Source organism: Dendrobates tinctorius, unplaced genomic scaffold, assembly GCF_039654945.1.
Source record: "Dendrobates tinctorius isolate UK_male_01 unplaced genomic scaffold, ASM3965494v1 ptg000104l, whole genome shotgun sequence".
In the NCBI taxonomy this organism is placed as follows: domain Eukaryota; kingdom Metazoa; phylum Chordata; class Amphibia; order Anura; family Dendrobatidae; genus Dendrobates; species Dendrobates tinctorius.
The window spans coordinates 9,212,954-9,235,611 of record NW_027361772.1 but is presented as its reverse complement, the minus strand read 5'-3'; the positions used below and the strand labels follow the sequence as shown (position 1 = coordinate 9,235,611).

The window sequence follows — 22,658 nt, the reverse complement described above, 5'->3', positions numbered from 1 at the left end:
ATCATATTTTTTTCCACAAACATGATCTTTTAGTCCCCAATTTTTTTATTTTCCCAATGGTAACAGGAGAAATTGGACCCCAAAAGTTGTTGTGCAATTTGTCCTGAGTACGCTGATACCCCATATGTGGGAGAAAACTACTGTAAGGGCACACGTCGGGGCTTGGAAGGGAAGTCGTGACGTTTTGGAATGCAGACTATGATGGAATGGTCTGCGGGTGTCATGTGGCCTTTGGAGAGCCCCTGATGTACCTAAACAGTGGAAACCGCCCCACAAGTGACCCCATTTTGGAAACTAGACCCCCTAAGGAACTTATCTAGATGTGTGGTGAGCACTTTGAACCCCCAAGTGCTTCACAGAAGTTTATAACGCCCTGGCGTGAAAATAAAAAAATCATATTTTTTTCCACAAAAATGATATTTTTGCCCTCAATTTTTTATTTTCGGAAGGGTAACAGGAGAAAATGGACCCCAAAAGTTGTTTTTCAATTTGTCCTGAGTAGGCTGATACCCCATATGTTGGGGTAAAACACTGTTTGGGCACATGGCAGAGCTTGGAAGGGAAGGAGCACCATTTGACTTTTTCAACACAGAATTGGCTGGAATTGAGATCAGACGCCATGTTGCGTTTGGAGAGCACTTGATGTGCCCAAACAGTGGAAACCCCCAATTCTAACTCCAACCCTAATGCCAACACACCCCTAACCCTAATCTCAGCCCTAACCCTAGCCCTAACCCTAGCCCTAACCCTAGCCCTAACCCTAGCCCTAACCCTAAGCCTAGCACTAACCCTAGCCCTAACCCTAGCGGGAAAGTGGAAATAAGTACATTTTTTTAATTTTATTGTTTTTCCCTAACTAAGGGGGTGATAAAGGGGGGTTTGATTTACTATTTATGGCGGTTTTTATTTTTGGCAGCTGTCATACGCTAAAAGACGCTTTTTATTGTAAAAATAGTTTTTGCATCACCACATTTTGTGAGCTATAATTTTTCCATATTTTGACCCACTGAGTCATGTGAGGTCTTATTTTTTGCAGGACGAGTTGACGTTTTAATTGGTACCATTTTCGGGCACGTGACATTTTTTGATCACTTTTTATTCCGATTTTTTTGGACGCAGAATGAACAAAAACCAGCATTTCATGAATTTCTTTTGGGGGGGTGCGTTTACGTCGTTCCGCGTGCGGTAAAATTGATAAAGCGGTTTTATTCTTCGTGTCGGTACGGTTACAGCGAAACCTCATTTATGTCATTTCTTTTATGTTTTGGTGCTTTTATGCAATGAAAACAATTTTATATAAAAAATAACTATTTTTGCATCGCTTTATTTTGCGAGCTATAACTTTTTTATTTTTTCACAGATGATGCTGTATGGTGGCTCGTTTTTTGTGGGACAAGATGACGTTTTCAGTGGTGCCATGGATATTTATATGCGTCTTTTTGATCGCTCGTTATTGCACTTTTTGTTCGGCGGTATGATAAAGCTTTATTTTTTGCTTCGTTTTTTATTATTATTTTTTAAGGGGTTCAATAAAGGGTTTAACTGATGGGACAGTTTCATAGGGCGGGTCGTTATGGACGCGGCAATACCAAATATGTGTACTTTTATTTTGTTTTTTATTTCCAAAAAATGAATTTATTAGGGAATTTTTTTTTTCAATTTATTTAGCGATTTTTTTATAAATTATTTTTACACTTTTTTTTTTTTTTACTTTATTACAATGTCCCAGTGGGGACATAACTGTCATGTGACAGATCGCTGATCTGTCACATCACAGATCACTGTGACAGATCAGCGATCTGTCACAGGCAGTGCACAAGGATTCCTCGTGCCTTCGCTCTGCAGGCACTGAGGAAGCCAGCTCCCTGCAGGCCCCCGCCGCCATTTTGGATCTGGGGACCTGCAGGGAAGGAGACCCCCGCAGCAGCGCTGCACATTGCGCTGCTGTGGGGGTCTCAGGGAAGCACGGAGAGGCCCCCTCCCTCCCGATGCTTCCCTAAACCCCTGGTACACTGCGATCGTGTTTGATCGCAGTATGCCAGGGGTGAACGTGTCGGGGGCGGTCCGTGACCGCCCCTGACGCATAGTGGCGGGTGTCAGCTGTGATAATCAGCTGACACCCGGCCGCGATCAACGGCGCTCACCACGTGAGCGCCGCTGATCGCTTTGATGTACTATCCCATCCATGGGCATAGGGGCCCGGGTTCCATGGACGGGGTAGTACGTCAGATGGCAGAGAGGGGTTAATAATCTGATTCGTGCCCTGCAGGTTCTGCAGACAGCATTATATTCCTCTTTAGATATGCCTCCCTCTTTCCATTTGATAAACATTTCTTTCTTCCTTTTTAGTTCATATTTAAGTTCTGTGTTCATGCATCCTAGTTTCCATCCTTCCTGGACATTTTTGTCTTTAAGGATATCCAGCCATTGGATCCCTCCGATTCTCTTTCTGAATTCCTTAAAATCTGCCTTTCTGAAATCTAACCTTGAAGCCTGAGTCTTCACAGGTCTTCCTCCTCTAGTTATCCAAAATTCTAAAATAGCATGGTCGCTACCTCCTATTTCTTCCACTACTGGTGCCCTGAATCTACAGTTCAAGACCCCTACTAATTCCACAAACTCAGTCCTGCTTAATACCGTTACCTTCGGCATTTTGCAAGCTTAGGTTTTCTTGTGACACGTCATCATATCCAAGGACCCTGTTCCAAAAAGCCACTCTGTCTTGTCAGTAACTCAGTTTCCTCTTGCTATGGATTACCCCTTAGCAGTATGGCTCTCTTTACACTCTAAACTCCAACTAATTATTCAAAGAAAGTAGTCACTTGCCCTAACACTAAGCTCCTTCCACCATGGGCTAGTCCCAAACATTATTTATGCTTACCCTAATGTCGCTATCTAACTACCGTCATCTATCTTATCGCACCTATTTTATGTCCTAAGCCCTGAACTAAGTCTTATCCTACACTTTCCACTATGCATAATCATATTACACTACGTTACAACATCCTTCACATGATATAATATATATACAAAGTTGCAGGACATTATTCATACAAACGCAATTGGTATCTACTGGGGTAGGAACGCGACAGTCCAGTCCACACTCCTTACATCTGAACTATGTCAATGGCTGTAAATGGATATCAGCATTCACATAGCCTTGAAAACTTTCTAAGTTGCGATTTACACCATTTCCATAGAGTTCATAGTGTTTGGCCTATTCCTGACTCATAACAACCAGAGAATGAAATAGTAGCATGAGTAATATTTTTTAGGACCTCAGAACAAAACTTAAAAAAACACCACAAATACCACTGCATTAAAAAGTAAAGGGTAAAAATTGGAAAAAAAAATTTTTAAAAAACTAAATTAAAATTTGCCCCTTAAAAATAAAGTAATGATAAAACAGAAGCATTTTTGGTATTTCCCCAAAAATGTCTAAAAAAAAAAAAGTGGGATTGACCAAGGCTGGAGAGGCTGGAACCTGTAGTATTCTGCAGTCTGACAAGTATAGGTGAATGTGCTGTCCAGCTTGTGTACCAGCTTCTGCCTTGGCCAATTGAACAGCACAAGAGAGAATTAATACACCCAGCTTATTGCTGGGAGCTGCCACATATAACTACAATCCCTGGTTTACATCTACAGTCCATCTACAGTTTACAGCACCCCTTTCTATTTGTCATATAGTGTGCACAAAAGAAGACAAGCCCCTACCATGCTTTCTCCTCCTTGCTGCCAACATGTCCATTATTTCCACCATCATTTGCTTTGTTCCTTAAGTTTTTTTTGTTTGTTTTTACCAAGAGTATGTTACCATCTTCCACAGATGTAAATGAATGCTGGAATTCCCCAGGTATCTGTGGATCTAACTTTATCTGCCGCAACACAGAAGGCTCATATAACTGTACATGTGATGATGGATTCACAAATATTTCCAACATTTGTGTAGGTGAGTACATCCTATTTGTCGTCTTCTCTCCCTGTCTGCCATTTGTATTACAACTAATTGCTTTTAGTTAACAGATCTATCTTGATTGAACAACAGTGCCTTTAAAGCAGGTGTCCACTACTTGGACAACCCCTTCTCATTCCCCACGTTTGGACAACCTTTTCTTATTCTCCATGTTTGGACAACCCCTTCTCATTCCCCATGTTTGGACAACCCCTTCTCATTCTCCATGTTTGGACAACCTCTTCTGATTCCCCATGTTTGGACAACCTCTTCTCATTCTCCATGTTTGCACAACCCCTTCTCATTCTCCATGTTTGGACAAGCCCTTCTCATTCTCCATGTTTGGACAACCCCTTCCCATTCTCCATGTTTGGACAACCCCTTCTCATTCTCCATGTCTGGACAACCCCTTCTCATTCTTCATGTTTGGACAACCCCTTCTGATTCTTCATGTTTGGACAACCTCTTCTCATTCCCCATGTTTGGACAACCCCTTCTCATTCTCCATGTTTGGACAACCCTTTCTCATTCTCCATGTTTGGACAACCCCTTCTCATTCTTCATGTTTGGACAACCTCTTCTCTTTCTCCATGTTTGGACAACCCCTTCCCATTCTCCATGTTTGGACAACCCCTTCTCATTCTCCATGTCTGGACAACCCCTTCTCATTATTCATGTTTGGACAACCCCTTCTCATTCTTCATGTTTGGACAACCTCTTCTCATTCTCCATGTCTGGACAACCCCTTCTCATTCTTCATGTTTGGACAACCCCTTCTGATTCTTCATGTTTGGACAACCTCTTCTCATTCCCCATGTTTGGACAACCCCTTCTCATTCTTCATGTTTGGACAACCTCTTCTCTTTCTCCATGTTTGGACAACCCCTTCCCATTCTCCATGTTTGGACAACCCCTTCTCATTCTCCATGTCTGGACAACCCCTTCTCATTCTTCATGTTTGGACAACCTCTTCTCATTCTTCATGTTTGGACAACCTCTTCTCATTCTCCATGTTTGGACAACCTCTTTTCATTCCCCATGTTTGGACAACCCCTTCTCATTCTCCATGTTTGGACAACCCCTTCTCATTCTCCATGTTTGGACAACCCCTTCTCATTCTCCATGTTTGGACAACCCCTTCTCATTCTCCATGTTTGGACAACCTCTTCTCATTCTCCATGTTTAGACAACCTCTTCTTATTCCCCATGTTTGGAAACCTCTTCTCATTCCCCATGTTTGGCCCGATTAACGTAAAAAAGCTCATACTCACCTCCTGTGCCGTTTCAGCAGTATTGGCACCCGCATTCACTGGGTTAACGTGAGGTTGTTACGTCATGGGAGCCCTGCTCCTAATCAGTGCTGGCGTCAGTGTCCCCTCCTTCAGATTATGAGTAATCAAGAAGAAGTGAGAGCTGCGGATGTCTGGTCCGGACGCGGATCTCCTGATCCAAACTCAACAGCCTTACATATGCCTATAAGACTGTTGACTTTGGGTCAGGAAACCTGTGGCCGGTCCGAACATTGCGGTTCGTGCTGAGATGATGAATGTAGAACTTATGAAACCATCATAACCAAGTGGTCAGTGACAGATGGACCTTCTCTGCCACCTATGTTCTGTATTGTGTGCACACTCTACTTGGTTGTCTCCATCATTCTTCTAGGCTTTGAAAAGAACAGCAGAGTGCATGCTTGACTGGCACTCCATTTATACTCCTAAACACCATGGAGGAGCATGGAGCTCGTCACTCCATTCCAGTGATCAATGAAAGTCTCCATACACAGTGTTCATACATTTATCACCTATCACATAGTCACCACTGGGTAGTGTAAGACTTTCCAGCATGGTTTATATCTCATTCTGTTCCTTGGCCCTTTAATAGTTGTCCATGGTTACAACCCCACTGTTTTTCCGTTTTTGCCCCTTGCAGCAGTTTAAGGGTGATCGTTAAAGAGAATCCGGCACCAGGATTTTTCTACCCCATCTGAGAGCAGCATGATGTAGGAGAAGAGACCCTGATTTCATTATTGTGCAATTCACTGGGCTGCTTTCCACAGTTTTTATAAAATCACTGTTTTCTTTGCTGAAGATCTACTACTTCTCTGAATGCTGAGCTCTGTATAACCCCGCCCACAACACTGATTGGCTGCTTTCTGTGTTGGAGGCAGGGTTATACAGAGCTCATGAATATGGAGGCCTGTTTATTAGTTCTCTAGTGATAATCGCCTGCTGATAAAACAATGATTTTATCAAAACTACAGATCGCAACCCAGTAAGTGATACATTGCTGGAATGAGGGTTTCTATCTCTACATATATATTATTTTCCCATATTTCCATTCAATACTTTGACACATTCTTTTCTTCACAGTGAAGTGCATATACAGTACAAGCAAAGAGAAATGTGTAGATGAACCGGTAAGCCATGTCTATATATCTGTACTAGAGATATGTGAGAGTTTACCAGACTAGGGAACATCCATATCTTAAATAGATAATTGTATGTGAATCCATTATTTCTGGGTCACCTAAAGATCAAAACTAAGAGCATGCTTATGGCAAACTAGATGGTGGCCCGATTCTAACGCATCGGGTATTCTAGAATATATATGCAGTTTATTTTTGAAGATTTAATAATAATAATGCAATAATGCACCCCCAATCCTGATATGCATGGGTCTCTCACCCCCAATCCTGATATGTATGGTTCTCTCACCCCCCAATCCTGATATTCATGCTACCCCTCAACCCCCTATCCTGGTATGCATGGTCCCCTGACCCCCCCAATCCTGGAATGCATGGTCCTCTCACCCCCCAATCCTGATATGCATGGTCCTCTCACCCCCCAATCCTGGTATGCATGGTCCCCTGACCCCCCAATCCTGGAATGCATGGTCCTCTCACCCCCCAAATCCTGGTATGCATGGTCCTCTCACCTCTCTTTCCTGGTATGCATGGTCCTCTTACCCTCTTTCGGGATATGCATGGTCCCCTCACCCCCTTTGCTGGTATGCATGGTCCTCTCACACCCCAATCCTGGTATGTATGCTCACCGTCACCCCCCTTTCCTGGTATGTATGGTCCCCTCAGCCCCCAATCCTGGTATGCATGGTATCCTCACCCCCTTTCCTGGTATGCATGGTCCCCTCACCCCCCTATCCTGGTATGCATGGTCCCCTCACCCCCCTTTCCTGATATGCATGGTCCCCTCACCCCCCAATCCTGGTATGCATGGTCCTCTTACCCTCCTTTTGGGGTATGCATGGTCCCCTCACCCCCCAATCCTGGAATACATGGTCCTCTCACCCCCCAAATCCTGGTATGCATGGTCCCCTCAACCCCCTATCCTGGTATGCAAGGTCCCCTCACCCCCTTTTCTTGGTATGCATGGTCCCCTCACCATAATAATTAACAAAAAACACCTGCAAAGACTTCCTAAGCATTTAAAAAGGTCCCTTTTCAGTAGGCTCCACAATCATGGGGAAGACTGCTGACTTGACAGATATCATATCAGTATCAGTATACTTGATAAAGACCACCACTGGTCGAAACGTTGTATTATGGCAGATTAAAGATTTTTTTTAAATTTTCACCTGGATTGGACGCTGTTACGTTTTTCACTTGATTGCTGTATTTTCCAAGTGGGTTCCTTGGACTGGAAGCGTGCGTCCCCTTAATGAAGTGCTGTCAGCTGCTTCTTCTTGTGTGTGCTGACTTGACAGATGTCCAGAAGGCAGTCATTGGCACACTTCCCAAGGAGGGAAGCCACAAAAGGTCTGGCTGTTCACAGAGTGCTGGATCCAAGCATATTAATGGAAAGTTGAGTGGAAGGAAAACGTGTGGTAGAAAAAGGTGCACAAGCAACCGGGATAACCACAGCCTTGAAAGGATTGTTAAGAAAAGGCCATTCAAAAATTTGGGGGAGATCCACAAGGAGTGGACTGCTGCTGGAGTCATTGCTTCAGGAGCCACCACACACAGACGTATCAGGACATGGGCTACAAGTGTCGCATTCCTTGTGTCAAGCCACTCATGACCAATAGATAACGCCAGAAGCGTCTTACCTGGGCCAAGGAGAAAAAGAACTGGACTGTTGCTCAGTGGTCCAAGGCGTTGTTTTCAGATGAAAGTAAATTATGCATTTCATTTGAAATCAAGGTCCCAGAGTCTGGAGAGTGGAGAGGCCACATTCCAAGCTGCTTGAGGTCTAGTGTGAAGTTTCCACAATCAGTGATGGTTTGGGGAGCCATGTCATCTGCTGGTGTAGGTCCACTGTGTTTTATCAAGACCAAAGTCAGCGCAGCCGTCTACCAGGAAATTTTAGAGCACTTCATGCTTCCCTCTGCTGACAAGCTTTTTGGAGATGGAAATTTCATTCTCCAGCAGGACTTGGCACCTGTCCACACTGCCAAAAGTACCAATACCTGGTTTACAAACAACAGTGTCACTGTGCTTGATTGGCCAGCAAACTCGCCTGACCTTAACCCCATTGAGAATCTATGGAGTATTGTCAAGAAGAAGATGAGAGACACCAGACCCAACAATGCAGACGAGCTGAAGGATGCTATCAAAACAACCTGGGCTTCCATAACACCTCAGAAGTGCCACAGGCTGATCGCCTCCATGCCACGCCGCATTGATGCAGTAATTGATGAACAAGGAGCCCCAACCAAGTATTGAGAGCATTTACTGAACATACATTTCAGTAGGCCAACATTTCGGGTTTCAAAAACATTTTTCAAGCTGGTGTTATAAAGTATTCTAATTTCCTGAGATAATGACTTTTGGGTTTTCATTGGCTGTAAGCAATAATCATCAACATTAACAGAAAAAAACACATGAAACAGATCACTCTGTGGGTAATGACTCTATATAATATATGAGTTTCACTTTTTGTATCGAAGAACTGAAATAAATTAACTTTTTGATGATATTCTAATTTTGTGAGAAGCACTTGTATATAGGAATTCTGACCTCCTCTCCACTGACAACAGCACAAGACGGGGCCCCACTCTCAAGATAGATGAAGGTTTCATTGGTGGCATTTGCATCTACTAAACATTTATGGCATGTCTATTGGGAATGTTATAAATGTAAGTGATAAGAATACCACTTACAACCTGTTGGAACCTTAAGCTCCCTCTGTTTAACCACTTAGATTTCACAGTCATTATTGACAATGACATCAATTGAGTTTTATGGCCCAATTGGGAATTTTGGAATACCCTTTTAAGGTTTGCAGAAGGCCTAATGAAGGCCCTCAGGTCTGCCATCTAAGAACTCCTCTCATTATTTAATTTATTGGAAAAAAAAGTGTTTTACATTTTCAAAAATATGGACTAAAAACGAATAGCTAAAATTAAAAACACTTTAACATTAAATATGGCTCCAATGGAAGGAGTAAATTTACCAGTATTTTAACATGTGCATTTTTAAGGTTTATTTGAAGACCTATTTCTAGAGAAAAGCTCCATAAAAGATACCTAGGGCATGTTGTGTTTTAAAAGAAAAAAAAAAAACAGAGGTCAAGAAAGAAACGTTATGGCCCCGAATTATCTAGATTGATGTTCTTCACGCTGGTCTTAATGAGGGGAGTGCTGGAGTAGGGCACTCTTGATTCGTTAAGAGGTGCTCGGCTCACATCTAAATAAGTTTGGCATATCTGTAAATTAGCGTGCGCCTTACCACAAATCTTACTCCAGTCGAGAACTTGAGTTAAATATGTAGCATAAGGAATGTCACCGCTGGTCATGAAATTGGAGTTGGCCCATCTCCGTCCCACCCGAACTCTGCTCTCTTTGTCAGAGCTGATCAGAAATGACGTGAGACACCCCAAAGTCGCAAAATGTTATTGCAGCCTCAAATTTTGCAACTTTTCAAGCTACGGAATTCTGGAGTAAAATTTTTGATGAAGTGCTTTAAAAATCCAATAAACAGTGTCTAAATCCAGTCTAATGACTTGTCCTCGAAAAAGTAATAGGAGGGCATCAGTAGGAATTAGAAATTTGTGTAAATAGGTGAAAATGTGTAATAATTGGCAATGAATCATGAAAATTAGGATTCATTTTTCTATGTCTCGCTCTAGTTCCAATGCAAACTGAAGAATTTCACTGATAACTTTACACCACTGTGTGAGGCTGTCCCCAGTCAGCAAAGACTGTCAATGGAGGAGGTAAGACTTCCGGCAAAACATCAGGGAAAAAATATGGACCAAAGGTGTGAAAAAAAAAGTCCTGTTTATAGTGCTTTTCATGTTTTTCCATTATCTGACACTCTTTAGATTTTATGCAATGTTCTCATATGTGTCAATGAAATATCAGCAGATCATTTTAACTGAATTTACCTTCTTAGTGACCTTTTGCTGAATTTTTTATTTATTTATTTAATTGATTTATTTATTCTCCAATTGATGCTGCTCTACTAATCCTGGAACAGTTTTTCTTTTTCTTCTTTAACCCTCCGTTCACAAATTATGCCTCCTGATAATAATGATGCAAATTTTCTCTTTAACCATACTACAGACCTTCTCTGTGGGCGTTTGCTTTATCTCCTCTTCTGCTTTATCTCCTCTTCCTGTGCTAGCCAATCAAAACACAGCCACACCCACAGAGAAGTGTTGTGGTATACAATCAGTTGAATGAAGGGAAAATTGGCATAATTGTTACCGGGGGCATAATAATGGAACAGAGGGGCACAGAATGAAAAGAAAAACAGTTCCAGAGTCAGTGGAGCAGCAACCGATGAAGGAGGTGGTCAGATAACATTAAAAAAATTATTTTTCCATGTCCTCTTTAAACACCAAAAGTACACTGTGTTTTAGCTTAAACTTGCAAAGAATTAGTGTCACATCTTTTCGAGCACGAGAAGTAATGATTTCTTTAATGATTTACTCTCTGTGTTTCTTGAAGTTTTTGAAAGGCTTGGATGATCTTATCGATGGATTCAGCTATGGCAATAAGACTGACAGATTACAGAAAGTCGGACCCTTGTTGAATAGGGTGGAGGTAACGATACAGAACTTGGCTCTTTTGGCACAGCGTTCTCTGTCACACTTCAATCAAAACAAAACAATCAGTGAGTATTGTCATGGACTGTTATTAAAGGGCTTGTCCAGGCTTGGGATGAAAGTCTTCCGTCACTCCATGCGATTTCACAATCCTACAGTATATGGTGCGTTTGCTGTCATGATTCTCTAGTACTGAGAGTGGGCAGTCACGTGACTGCAAGTATTCAATTTGTATAATTCCTGCCACATTCCAACTAGATGTGCTTGGCCTCTCAAGTACACTTCTGAGAGAGGATGAGCACGTCTAGTCTGCACGAGACCACAAGTATGCAAATCGCATAGTAGCGGTCACATGGTAATACCAGAGAATCCTGTCAGCAAGCCCTCCACACTCTGGAAGAATCAGAAGTCTGCGGTCACATAGTCACTAAATAAATAAGTTCACAAACAAAAGTGAAATATTACACTTTACTTAAATAACAAAATGTGCAAAACTAGACAAGGTATGAAACAGATAAGAAAATACAACATATCTAAAGTTGTCATCAGAAGATTCATACATAATAGTAAAATACGTACAGGATATACAAATCACATATCAACAGGATATGGAATAATATTCATGCATTAGGCTCCCCTTGTTGTACAATATCGAAAGGATTTTATCCAATAAAAGTAGACTTAATACTCCTGAAGATGTTCTGAACGTTATCTGGGCTCCATTGTCCTTTGTCTAGCACAAACATACCCCTGATAATAATATAGAATATTATGTGTTCCTGATGATTCTACAGAATGTGTTCTTTGTATTTTGTTTAATTAGGTTGTCAGGAAAATGTATAAAATTTCACAAGGATTCTAATACGCTGAGTCCTAACAGTGTGTAATGTGCTCAGTGTTAGGCTTCTGCCATTTACACACTCCCTGTGATCATCACATAACCGCCACATATGCAATTTGCCTACAGATGAACACGTGCCAACCTTTTTCTCTTCTTCTTCTGTCAATTGGGACCATTGAGTCCTATAAGGAGTAGTTTTACAGGCTCCTGTGACATTTTGGAATTTTCTCATCCTGGCTTATGTTGTTACATGCAATTGATTGGTAAAAATCATCAACGAACTTAACTTTTACTATACATATCCCAATAGATATTCAAGTTTCAACTGGAACTTCAGATAATGGCACACTCTCACTTCAAGCCACTAAAAGCAATATACAACTGGATTCTAGAACAGCCGCAGGAAATACAGGTAAGCAGCTGTTCTTCTGCGCAGTTTTCAGGGCTCGTAGACATCGCAAAACTGCCTGCAAGCATCCACCCTGTACGGTGGAGCCTGTAGGGGTAAGCATTACAAACTCATAGGCAACTAGTGTCCCGCTGCATGGTGCCTCCATGAGGCACTGTATTCCATCCATAATTTAGTAAGTCATTGGAGCATTATGCTTGTGAAAGGTGCAACGAATGGAGCCTCAGTGTGCATGGTCGTTGTCTTTAGGTCATTATGATTTCTTTTATACTGTATGATGTTTTGCTACTAGCATCTACTTTAATGTGGTTTAAACTGCATCAAAAAGTACCCCGTTACACCTGCCAATTTCTTCTAGAATCTAGATGTTCTTTCTCCTTTGTTCAAGTCTTAGGGGGCAAATCATAAAACATTTTCCACCATTTTTTGGGGGGTGTTAATAAGATAATTGTGGAGCAATTCAGAGCTAAGCCAAAATTTTGAGACTTGCCATTTTTGCACCAATTACGCCAACTGTTTTGGAAGGGGGGGCAGAGCTGGGCACAAGGGGGCATGAGCAGCCCAAAAGATTTATGATAATTTATGCCACAAGGGTGAGATAAATTATTGCAGATATTTACTCCAGTATATGATCGTAGTACATTTCTTGAAGCTGGCCAACAGGCTGCCAACAGATGCTCCAAATTCATTAGCAGGCAGCACACCTATTAATAAATTTGGCGCACATTACTCCGACGGATTCCCCCGTATAACCTAAGTATAAAGTTATTTTTTCTGTCAATATCATTAGATAGCACTGATAACTTTGTCTACTTTGGATATTCTAAAAAAAACAGGGTAAGCCATATCCATAGCTGAGCCTTAACTTGGGGTCCAACGGCTGTGACCCTCACAGATCAGGGCTTTGAAACCCTTAGAATTGGGCTCTGCAACCCAGTCCCAAATGGAATGGAGAGCTGTGTTCATTGTGTATGGGACTGATGGAAATAGCCTAGTGCAGTGCTCAGCAGGCCCTTACACAATAAATGGAGCATAGTCGCATATATACACCTCTGTTTCATTCAGAATGACCCATTTTTGAGGTTCTTGAGTCCCAATCTGGGGACTATGGGTAGGACCCCAAGTGATCAGCGATATATCCTCAATCCTGTGAATAGGGGATCACTTGATCTTTTGGGGGAATAACTCTATAGATTATTTTCAGACTTTCCATCTCATGACTCACCACTGCTTTTGTGCATGAGATGATTTCCCCTCTTTATAATCGATGTTTAATAACATTTATCACGTATTTCACTGTCTGGCAAAGTTTTTCCAAGATTTAGACATAGTTAAACATGTACATTTTTGTATTTGTTATCTTTATATTACTACAGTAAATGTAGCATTTATATATATTTTATTTTTTCGTACTTGCTTCCCACAGGTTTAGCATTATTAGGATGCATAGAGTATAATAACATTACTCACCTTCTGGAAGAAGCCGATCTCCTAGAAGAAAAATCAACAAATAAAAGTTTTAAACTTGTCTCTCCGGTGATCAGTGTCTTCCTTGGCATCGGTAACACTTCAAGTCTTCAACAACCAGTGTCACTAAGAGTGAATATTACAGAACAGGTAAGGAGTACATACACATACAGAATACCAGCACCACAACAGCGAGTGTGTGCAAACCATTGGCTCATTAGACGAGGTCACCATTTTTCCCAGGTTGGCTTCAAAAACAAATCATTGTAGAATAATAAAGGGAAGCTATCATAAGAAAAAATTACCTGTTGTATAAATCAGGTTTTTGTGTTAAATGTATTTTTTTTTTTCCATACACTGTATGTCCCAATTGGAAGACTTTCCATTTTTTAAAAATTTTTTATACTCCTTCCATAACTTTTTCATTTCTTTGCAACACCATAGCCATATGAGGGGTTTTTTTTAATGGCAGCATCAATTTTACTATTTGATGTACAAAACAAAATGGTGAAAAAATTTCAAATGTGTTGAAATTGTGAAAAAACAGGATTTCACAATTTTTTGGGAGGGGTTTACTTACAGCATATTCATTGTTTGGTAAAAATGACCTTTGAGCATGATTCTGCAGGTTAGGGCTCATACCCATCACCTTGAAAAAAAAATGGTCCGATTTCAGTCCAGAAAAGTGTCATGCGATTTTCATGCGATTACAATCCAAATTTAACACCTAGCATCCAATTTACATCCAATTTACATGTGATTGCGAACCGGTTGCAATGCGATTTTAACATGAGCTTTAACATAGAGCATTTCTTTTTGCCACACCTGCTAGGGCAAGGGTTATACTCGTACCGGGCCGGTCGGTTCTTAAAAGGGATGTCACGGCAGCAGTGACCCGGTCTGTAGCCCTGAGCATGCAATGAAAATGATGATGATGTTAGGGAATAAAGATAGGGATAATTCGTGACGCCACCTGTGGTATTCGGCAAGGGATAGCTGACGCTGCTTAAAGAGACCACTGGGGCTGATGGTGATGCAGCAGAATTGGTACAGCTCTCCACAGGTAGAGCTAAGTCCCAGGGCAATATAGTTGTTAGAAATAATGATGATGGTGGTTGTAGTCATGGTGCAAGGCAGGTGACGCTGTAAATAAGTCAGAGGACACAGTGGAGTGCAGTCTTCACACTTTTACTCACAGTTCTTTCCAGTTACAATCCCCAGCCGGGGTGCTATGTCCTCCAGGTCAGGGATCCAGCTAGCTCTCAGGTAATTTGGGGTACACCGTGTCAGAACCCCCTTCAGATTTTCCTTTCCTTGCTGTCTCACTGAGCAGGCTCCCTTCTCTCCTGCCCTACGCCTTCACACACAGCGTCCCAAGCCAGCAGCCTCGGATCTTGTCATGTGACGTGCTCTAGGTTCCCTGGATCCTATACGGCTGCCTTTGCAGCGAATGTGTTGGATGTGGCTGTACCACATGCAAATACTGCAGCCTCAAGTCAGCTAGCTGTGTCCTTAGTTTCTTCACTAGTTTGAGGGCCGGTCCCCCACTGCGACCTGGCCCCTCCAGCCAACTGGTGTGGATGCGGGCCCCACGGGTGGATTCCTCACTACCCATGTCCCCAGGACCCCTTCTTTCTCTCTTCTACTGAAGCCTATCTTTCTGTCCTTCTGTCTTTCCTTTCTTTCTTTCTGATGACTGCTGGTCCAGAGACGAGCTCCTCACTGCTCAAGTCCCCATCTCCAACTGAACTTCCTCTATCACTGTCACTTCCTTCAGCTCCCCCTACAGCTTTCTCCACCCACACCCTCTACCTAGCTCCTCCCGAGTGCTGAAAGGTCTGGTGTTGGATGCCAGTGTGTGAGTTCTGGGTGGTGCTCCCTCCTTACCCGAGAGTGGAATACCACACCTCTGGATGAGGTGCAGTACCTCTGTGGCGACTGAACCCTCAGGGGCACCACATAGGGAGAGAGAGAAATTACATTGATATTCAGATAGAGAGATAGTTTAGATAGAAGCAAAAAGATATATATAAATACAGTGGGGAAAAAAAGTATTTAGTCAGTCAGCAATAGTGCAAGTTCCACCACTTAAAAAGATGAGAGGCGTCTGTAATTTACATCATAGGTAGACCTCAACTATGGGAGACAAACTGAGAAAAAAAATCCAGAAAATCACATTGTCTGTTTTTTTTTCATTTTATTTGCATATTATGGTGGAAAATAAGTATTTGGTCAGAAACAAGCAATCAAGATTTCTGGCTCTCACAGACCTGTAACTTCTTCTTTAAGAGTCTCCTCTTTCCTCCACTCATTACCTGTAGTAATGGCACCTGTTTAAACTTGTTATCAGTATAAAAAGACACCTGTGCACACCCTCAAACAGTCTGACTCCAAACTCCACTATGGTGAAGACCAAAGAGCTGTCAAAGGACACCAGAAACAAAATTGTAGCCCTGCACCAGGCTGGGAAGACTGAATCTGCAATAGCCAACCAGCTTGGAGTGAAGAAATCAACTGTGGGAGCAATAATTAGAAAATGGAAGACATACAAGACCACTGATAATCTCCCTCGATCTGGTGCTCCACGCAAAATCCCACCCCGTGGGATCAGAATGATCACAAGAACGGTGAGCAAAAATCCCAGAACCACGCGGGGGGACCTAGTGAATGAACTGCAGAGAGCTGGGACCAATGTAACAAGGCCTACCATAAGTAACACACTACGCCACCATGGACTCAGATCCTGCAGTGCCAGACGTGTCCCACTGCTTAAGCCTGTACATGTCCGGGCCCGTCTGAAGTTTGCTAGAGAGCATTTGGATGATCCAGAGGAGTTTTGGGAGAATGTCCTATGGTCTGATGAAACCAAACTGGAACTGTTTGGTAGAAACACAACTTGTCGTGTTTGGAGGAAAAAGAATACTGAGTTGCATCCATCAAACACCATACCTACTGTAAAGCATGGTGGTGGAAACATCATGCTTTGGGGCTGTTTCTCTGCAAAGGGGCCAGGACGACTGATCCGGGTACATGAAAGAATGAATGGGGCCATGTATCGTGAGATTTTGAGTGCAAACCTCCTTCCATCAGCAAGGGCATTGAAGATGAAACGTGGCTGGGTCTTTCAACATGACAATGATCCAAAGCACATCGCCAGGGCAACGAAGGAGTGGCTTCGTAAGAAGCATTTCAAGGTCCTGCAGTGGCCTAGCCAGTCTCCAGATCTCAACCCTATAGAAAACCTTTGGAGGGAGTTGAAAGTCCGTGTTGCCAAGCGAAAAGCCAAAAACATCACTGCTGTAGAGGAGATCTGCATGGAGGAATGGGCCAACATACCAACAACAGTGTGTGGCAACCTTGTGAAGACTTACAGAAAACGTTTGACCTCTGTCATTGCCAACAAAGGATATATCACAAAGTATTGAGATGAAATTTTGTTTCTGACCAAATACTTATTTTCCACCATAATATGCAAATAAAATAAAAAAAAAAACAGACAATGTGATTTTCTGGATTTTTTTTTCTCAGTTTGTCTCCCATAGTTGAGGTCTACCTATGATGTAAATTACAGACGCCTCTCATCTTTTTAAGTGGTGGAACTTGCACTATTGCTGACTGACTAAATACTTTTTTTCCCCACTGTATATGAGTGAGATATATAATCTGTTCAGAATAAAAAGAAGTGGGATCCTCCATGTCCTTTGAAAAGCTGGTAATTCATCTGCCGCGTACAGTAAAATCACAGCGTGACCCGTCATTGTAGAGTAGATAGAATAGATATATACACATAGAATAGATAAATAAAAAGATGTCAGTCACATGTATAATTAGTACAGTGCTCGTGTAGCTTACTTTACATGTATTTTTTTGCATACTAAATTATTGTCATGGTTTGTCTGGCTCGGTTATTCTAGGGTTAATTTCTGTAGCCTCACTCTGACCCTGGGTGGACTTTTTATGGCCTCCATTTGGGAATTTCCCTTGTCAGTGATACTTTCATCCTTGGCTGAGTGTGTTGACCCCTGAGTGTGTTTTGTGCCGTGTGCTGGTTTGCCTGATACTTTGGTTTTTTGACTCAGTCTGATCTCTGGATACTGCTGGTTGGATTCTGTTTCTGTACCTTCTCTGTCTGTTTGGTATTGACCCCTGCATGGCCCCGACTATCCGTTCTGTCTTATCCTTTGGTACTGTCATTCTATCTCGTACTTTGACCCTGGCCTGATCTGGTTTACGTCCCTGTCTATGCCCCTGGGTAACTTTGTCTCGTAGTTACCTTTCTAGGAGTTTTCCTTCAGCTCCTAGCTCTCCGGAGCTTAGGCCACGCCCCCAGCAGTCAGTGCTTCAGGTCCTATCTGGCCTGAAGCAATCTCTCTTCAGTCATGCTCACCCCGCATTCCTAGGAACTTGAGGCTGTCTTCTGAACCTGTCTTCTGGGAGATTGCACTTGTGAGTTCACTTGCAACCCTTCCCATGACAATTATATTCTGAAAAAAATGGTGTGGGATCAACCAACATTTTATTAACCAGCAGAGGGAAAGCAGATAGCTAGGGACAGATGTGTATGGCCTGGGAAGAGGGTAATACCCGCGTAACTTCTCAGGCTATTAATATCAGCTCACAGCTGTATATTTAGCCTTTACTGGTTATTAAAATGGGGACACCCAAAAAAAATTACATGGAGTCCCCCTATATTTAATGACCAGCAAAGGCTAAGCTGACAGCTGCGGGCTGATATTAATAGCCTAGGAAGGGGCCATGGATATCAGCTCTCAGCCTCCCAAGAAAAGGCGCATCCATAAGATGCGCCAATTCTGGCACTTAGCCTTGCTCTTCCCACTTGCCCTGTTCTGGTGGCAAGTGGGGTGATAATTGGTGGGGGGGTTGATGTCACAGTTGACATCAAGCCTAGAGGTTAGTAATGGAGAGGCATCTATAAGGCGCCCCATTACTAACCACATAGTGATATTGTATAAAAAATACACACACAGAATAAAGTCCTTTAATTGAAAGAATGACACAGACTCCTTTAACGAATCTATATTAAACCCTACTCACGCCATCACCGAGTCCACTGAAGTCAATGTCCCGTGTAAAAGAATTAAAATAATAAAGAACAATATTCCTCACCTGTCCACCGAGAAGATAATAATCCATTTGTCCCGCTACGCAATTTAGCTCTGCTACATCTAGATGGTGGGCTGCATTGTTGCATGATGCAACTATACAGCCACATAGTGAGCTCCTTTCACCTCATTGACGCCACCGCAAGCATGACAACATGGCAAACAGCAAACGTTTGGGTTGCCGAATCCGAACAGTAACATGGACTTTCTGGAGAAGTCCGTGTTCGGGGTCTGTGAACAAACACTAGGTGTTCGGTGCAGACCCCGAACTTTACTGTTCGGGTTGCCCAGTTCTGCTGGTAAATGTAATTTTAACATTTTACTGCTTTATCTGGCTATGTGGTGTGTGCGAGATGGTCAGAAACAACATGTTTAATTTATGAAGGAGGGACATTGAAACTCACAAAACCTATATGGTTAATGCAAGAACTGTCATAAATTAGAAGGTAGACCCTATAAAGATGTTGACTGAGGGGCGCTTGCTGACTGTAAATATTTAGAATGAGGACCGCATGATGACCCTATAAAGATTTTGAGTGAGGGCAACCTGATGACACTTCAGGTGGCCCCCTTCTATTAACGGTGCAGCAGCGGTATACAAGTACTGCAAAAGCAACATTGTACATTGAAAATATTTAGCCCTGAAAAGGACATTTCTTTCACTGGTGCAGCAGCAGTATACAAGTACTGCAATAGCAGTATTAAACACTGCTTATATGGCTGCTCTAAAATACACTCTCTCTCCGATAACTCTCCCTGAACTGCTTCCTGAGGACAGTGTGCTGAGCATCGCAACATCGACTCTTATATAAGACCCCCAGTTGTGATGTGGCTGGCAAATCGCCGAAATGACAGCAGCCAATCTGGCAAGGGTATTACCATGTACAGTATGTCAAGCAATCCTTGCATGTTTATTGGTTGTCTAACAGGCACTAAACATGCGGGGTAGGGACTCGAGCACGGCTCTCGAGCACTCATGATACTTGATCGAGTAACTAGCGTGCCCAAGCACCCCAGTGCTCGATCAAGTATAGAGCAGCACACTCGCTCATCACGTCTGTCATGTCCCAAAATGCTATTAACCTGCAAATATGTGGTTAAACAACAGATTAAAAGCATTCCAATGCTTTCCAGTCTTCTTACAGAAAATGTGGCTACCAGAAGCAAATTAACTTTATATTTTCTGGAAGCCGCCGGCTTTTAGTCATAAACGCGTGAACGGAGTGGCTACAGCAGTGGTGTCAAACTCATTTTCACCAAGAACCACATCAGCATTATAGTTGCCTTCAAAGGGCCAATGGTAATTGTAAAGGCTCATACAGACATACATGTAACCTGGTACAAGCACAGACTGCAATACATGACTGCATGCACTGTTTGTGCCGGCTGACTGTGTTCACTGTTTGTGCTGTCTGACTGCGTTCATGGTGTTCACTGTTTGTGCTGGCTGACTGTGCTCACTGTGCTGGCTGACTGCACTCACTGTGTTGGCTGACTGCGTTCACTGTTTGTGCTGGCTGACTGCGCTCACTGTTTGTGCTGGATGACTATGTTCACTGTGCTGACTGACTGCATTCACTGTTTTTGCTGGCAGACTGTGTTCATGGTGTTCACTGTTTGTACTGGTTGACTGCAGTCACTGTTTGTGCTGGCTGACTGCGTTCACTGTTTGTGCTGGCTGACTGAGTTCACTGTTTATGCTTGCTGACTGCACTCACTGTTTGTGCTGGCTGACTGCGCTCACTGTTTATGCTTGCTGACTGTGTTCACTGTTTGTGCTGGCTGACTGTGTTCACTGTTTGTGCTGGCTGACTGCGTTCACTGTTTGTGCTGGCTGACTGCGTTCACTGTTTGTGCTGGCTGACTGCGCTCACTGTTTGTGCTTGCTGACTGCGTGCACTGTTTGTGCTGGCTGACTGTGTTCACTGTTTGTGCTGGCTGACTGTGTTCACTGTTTGCACTGGCTGACTGCGTTCACTGTTTGTGCTGGCTGACTGTGTTCACGGCTTGTGTTGGCTGACTGTTCTCTGTGTTTACTGGCTGACTGCATTCACTGTTTTTGCTGTCTGACTGCGTTTATGGTTTTCACTCTTTGTGCTGGCTGACTGCATTCACTATTTGTGTTGGCTGTATTCACTCGCTCACTCATAAAGATTTCACCCGATCCTTGTGCTGGTTCTGTCCCCTCTGTGCTAAGAGCTGGCTGCATCTGCTCAGATTCCAAGATAGCATCAGCTCCCTGTGCTTGCTTTGCCTCCTCTACTAATCTAGAACACAGCCAGTATTTAGTAGAGGAGGAAATGCCAGCATGGGGGCTGGTGCCATCTTAAATTTTGAGCTCTACAATACGGAGGATACTTCCATGCTAGTCCATATTGTGAGCCTGCACTCCCCGGTACTTGATTGACAGCATCTGTGCACAGTCACCTGTCAATCAAAGTGCCGGGGCGTGCTTACAGCCGCCAATCCTAATACTGTGAGCGGTGACTGTAGCCTCTCCAGCACGCCTGTATAATTGAAAGCTGGGAATATTATAACTAGGAAAGAAGGTCTATGTTATAACCGTTCCTCTTAAAGAATTCTTTTTTTTCGCAGGGAGATTCCAGAAATTTTACTTGCGTGTCCTGGTCAGAATCAAACAAAAGTTGGAGCAGCAGAGGATGTGTGATGCTGAAAAGGGATAATAGTGAATTGACCTGTAACTGCACACATTTGACCAGTTTTGCCGTCTTGATGCTTTTGCATGAATATGAGGTGAGACTCTTTTGATGATATGTTGGCCCTTTTTGTTATGTATTATGTTTGAATTCTTGCCTGTCCAGGTGATGCAATTATCACCTGTGCAATACTAAGGAAATCCTGAAAACATGACCTGTTGGTGGCTCCTGAGTAGAGTTGAGCGACTTTGGTCGGATCAAATGAAACAAAATTTGAGTCGGATGAAACTGGTCCGACTAGGGCAAAAAAAAGTGGGAGTTTCATCCGAAACCCGACCCCAAAACAAGTCAATGGGGAATAAAAGTCGGCATTGAGTGGATGAATGTCATCCGCTCAATGCGGACATTTATTTCCCATTGACTTGCATTGGGGTCGGGTTTCGGATGAAACTCCCACTTTTTTTGCCCTAGTCGGACCAGTTTCATTCGACTCAAATTTTGTTTCATTCGATCCAACGAAAGTCGCTCAACTCTAGTCCTGAGGACTGGAGTTGGGGAACACTGACGTAAAGTGTAATATATTCTTCTTTATAATATTGCACGAATTAGGAGATCATATAATCATTAAAAAAACACATTGGTTGTAAATTCCCAATGAGATGTAAATAATAGTTGTACAGATCATTACTTCCTGAATCTGGTAACTGCATAAAGACTTAAAAGGGTTGTTCACTACTCTGACAACCTCTTCTCAATCTCTATGTTTCCTCCTTGTAAAATAATAACACCTATACTCACCTTTGGTGCCAGTGCCATTCCAGTGGTGTTGGCATTTGCTCTCCCGGGATCGTGTGACATTATGTCATGTGATCCCTGCAGCCAATCAGCGGCTATTTCGCTCTCCCTGCCTTCGGACAAATCACATATATCCAGGGAACTCCTGCTCTCTCACTTCCATCAGATATATGTGATTCATTCGAAAGTTGGGAAAGTGAAGCAGCCATTAATTTGCCAAAGGGATCGTGTGACATTGTCATGTTATCCTTTGGAGAACCAGTGCCGAAACCACTGGAACAGCGCCGGTAAAAGGGGTGAGCATTACTATTAATATTTTACTGAGGGGAAACATAGGGATTGAGAAGGTATTGGTTGAGTAGTGGACAACACCTTTAATTGCCAACTATCATGGTTGGGATTCTGGAAGA

At 42.8% G+C, this 22,658-nt stretch overlaps 1 protein-coding gene across 1 annotated transcript in view; it reads left to right on the top strand.

Moving 5' to 3' along the window:
• Window positions 1–22,658, top strand: part of LOC141100329 (adhesion G protein-coupled receptor E5-like) — a 156,584-nt gene that overhangs the window by 91,966 nt on the left and 41,960 nt on the right. The window contains exons 8-14 of the mRNA XM_073588728.1: window positions 3,827–3,949; window positions 6,322–6,368; window positions 10,036–10,122; window positions 10,859–11,024; window positions 12,108–12,209; window positions 13,633–13,823; window positions 21,392–21,550. Of these exons, the coding sequence (XP_073444829.1) occupies window positions 3,827–3,949; window positions 6,322–6,368; window positions 10,036–10,122; window positions 10,859–11,024; window positions 12,108–12,209; window positions 13,633–13,823; window positions 21,392–21,550 (875 nt within the window). The remainder of the gene's footprint in view (window positions 1–3,826; window positions 3,950–6,321; window positions 6,369–10,035; window positions 10,123–10,858; window positions 11,025–12,107; window positions 12,210–13,632; window positions 13,824–21,391; window positions 21,551–22,658) is intronic.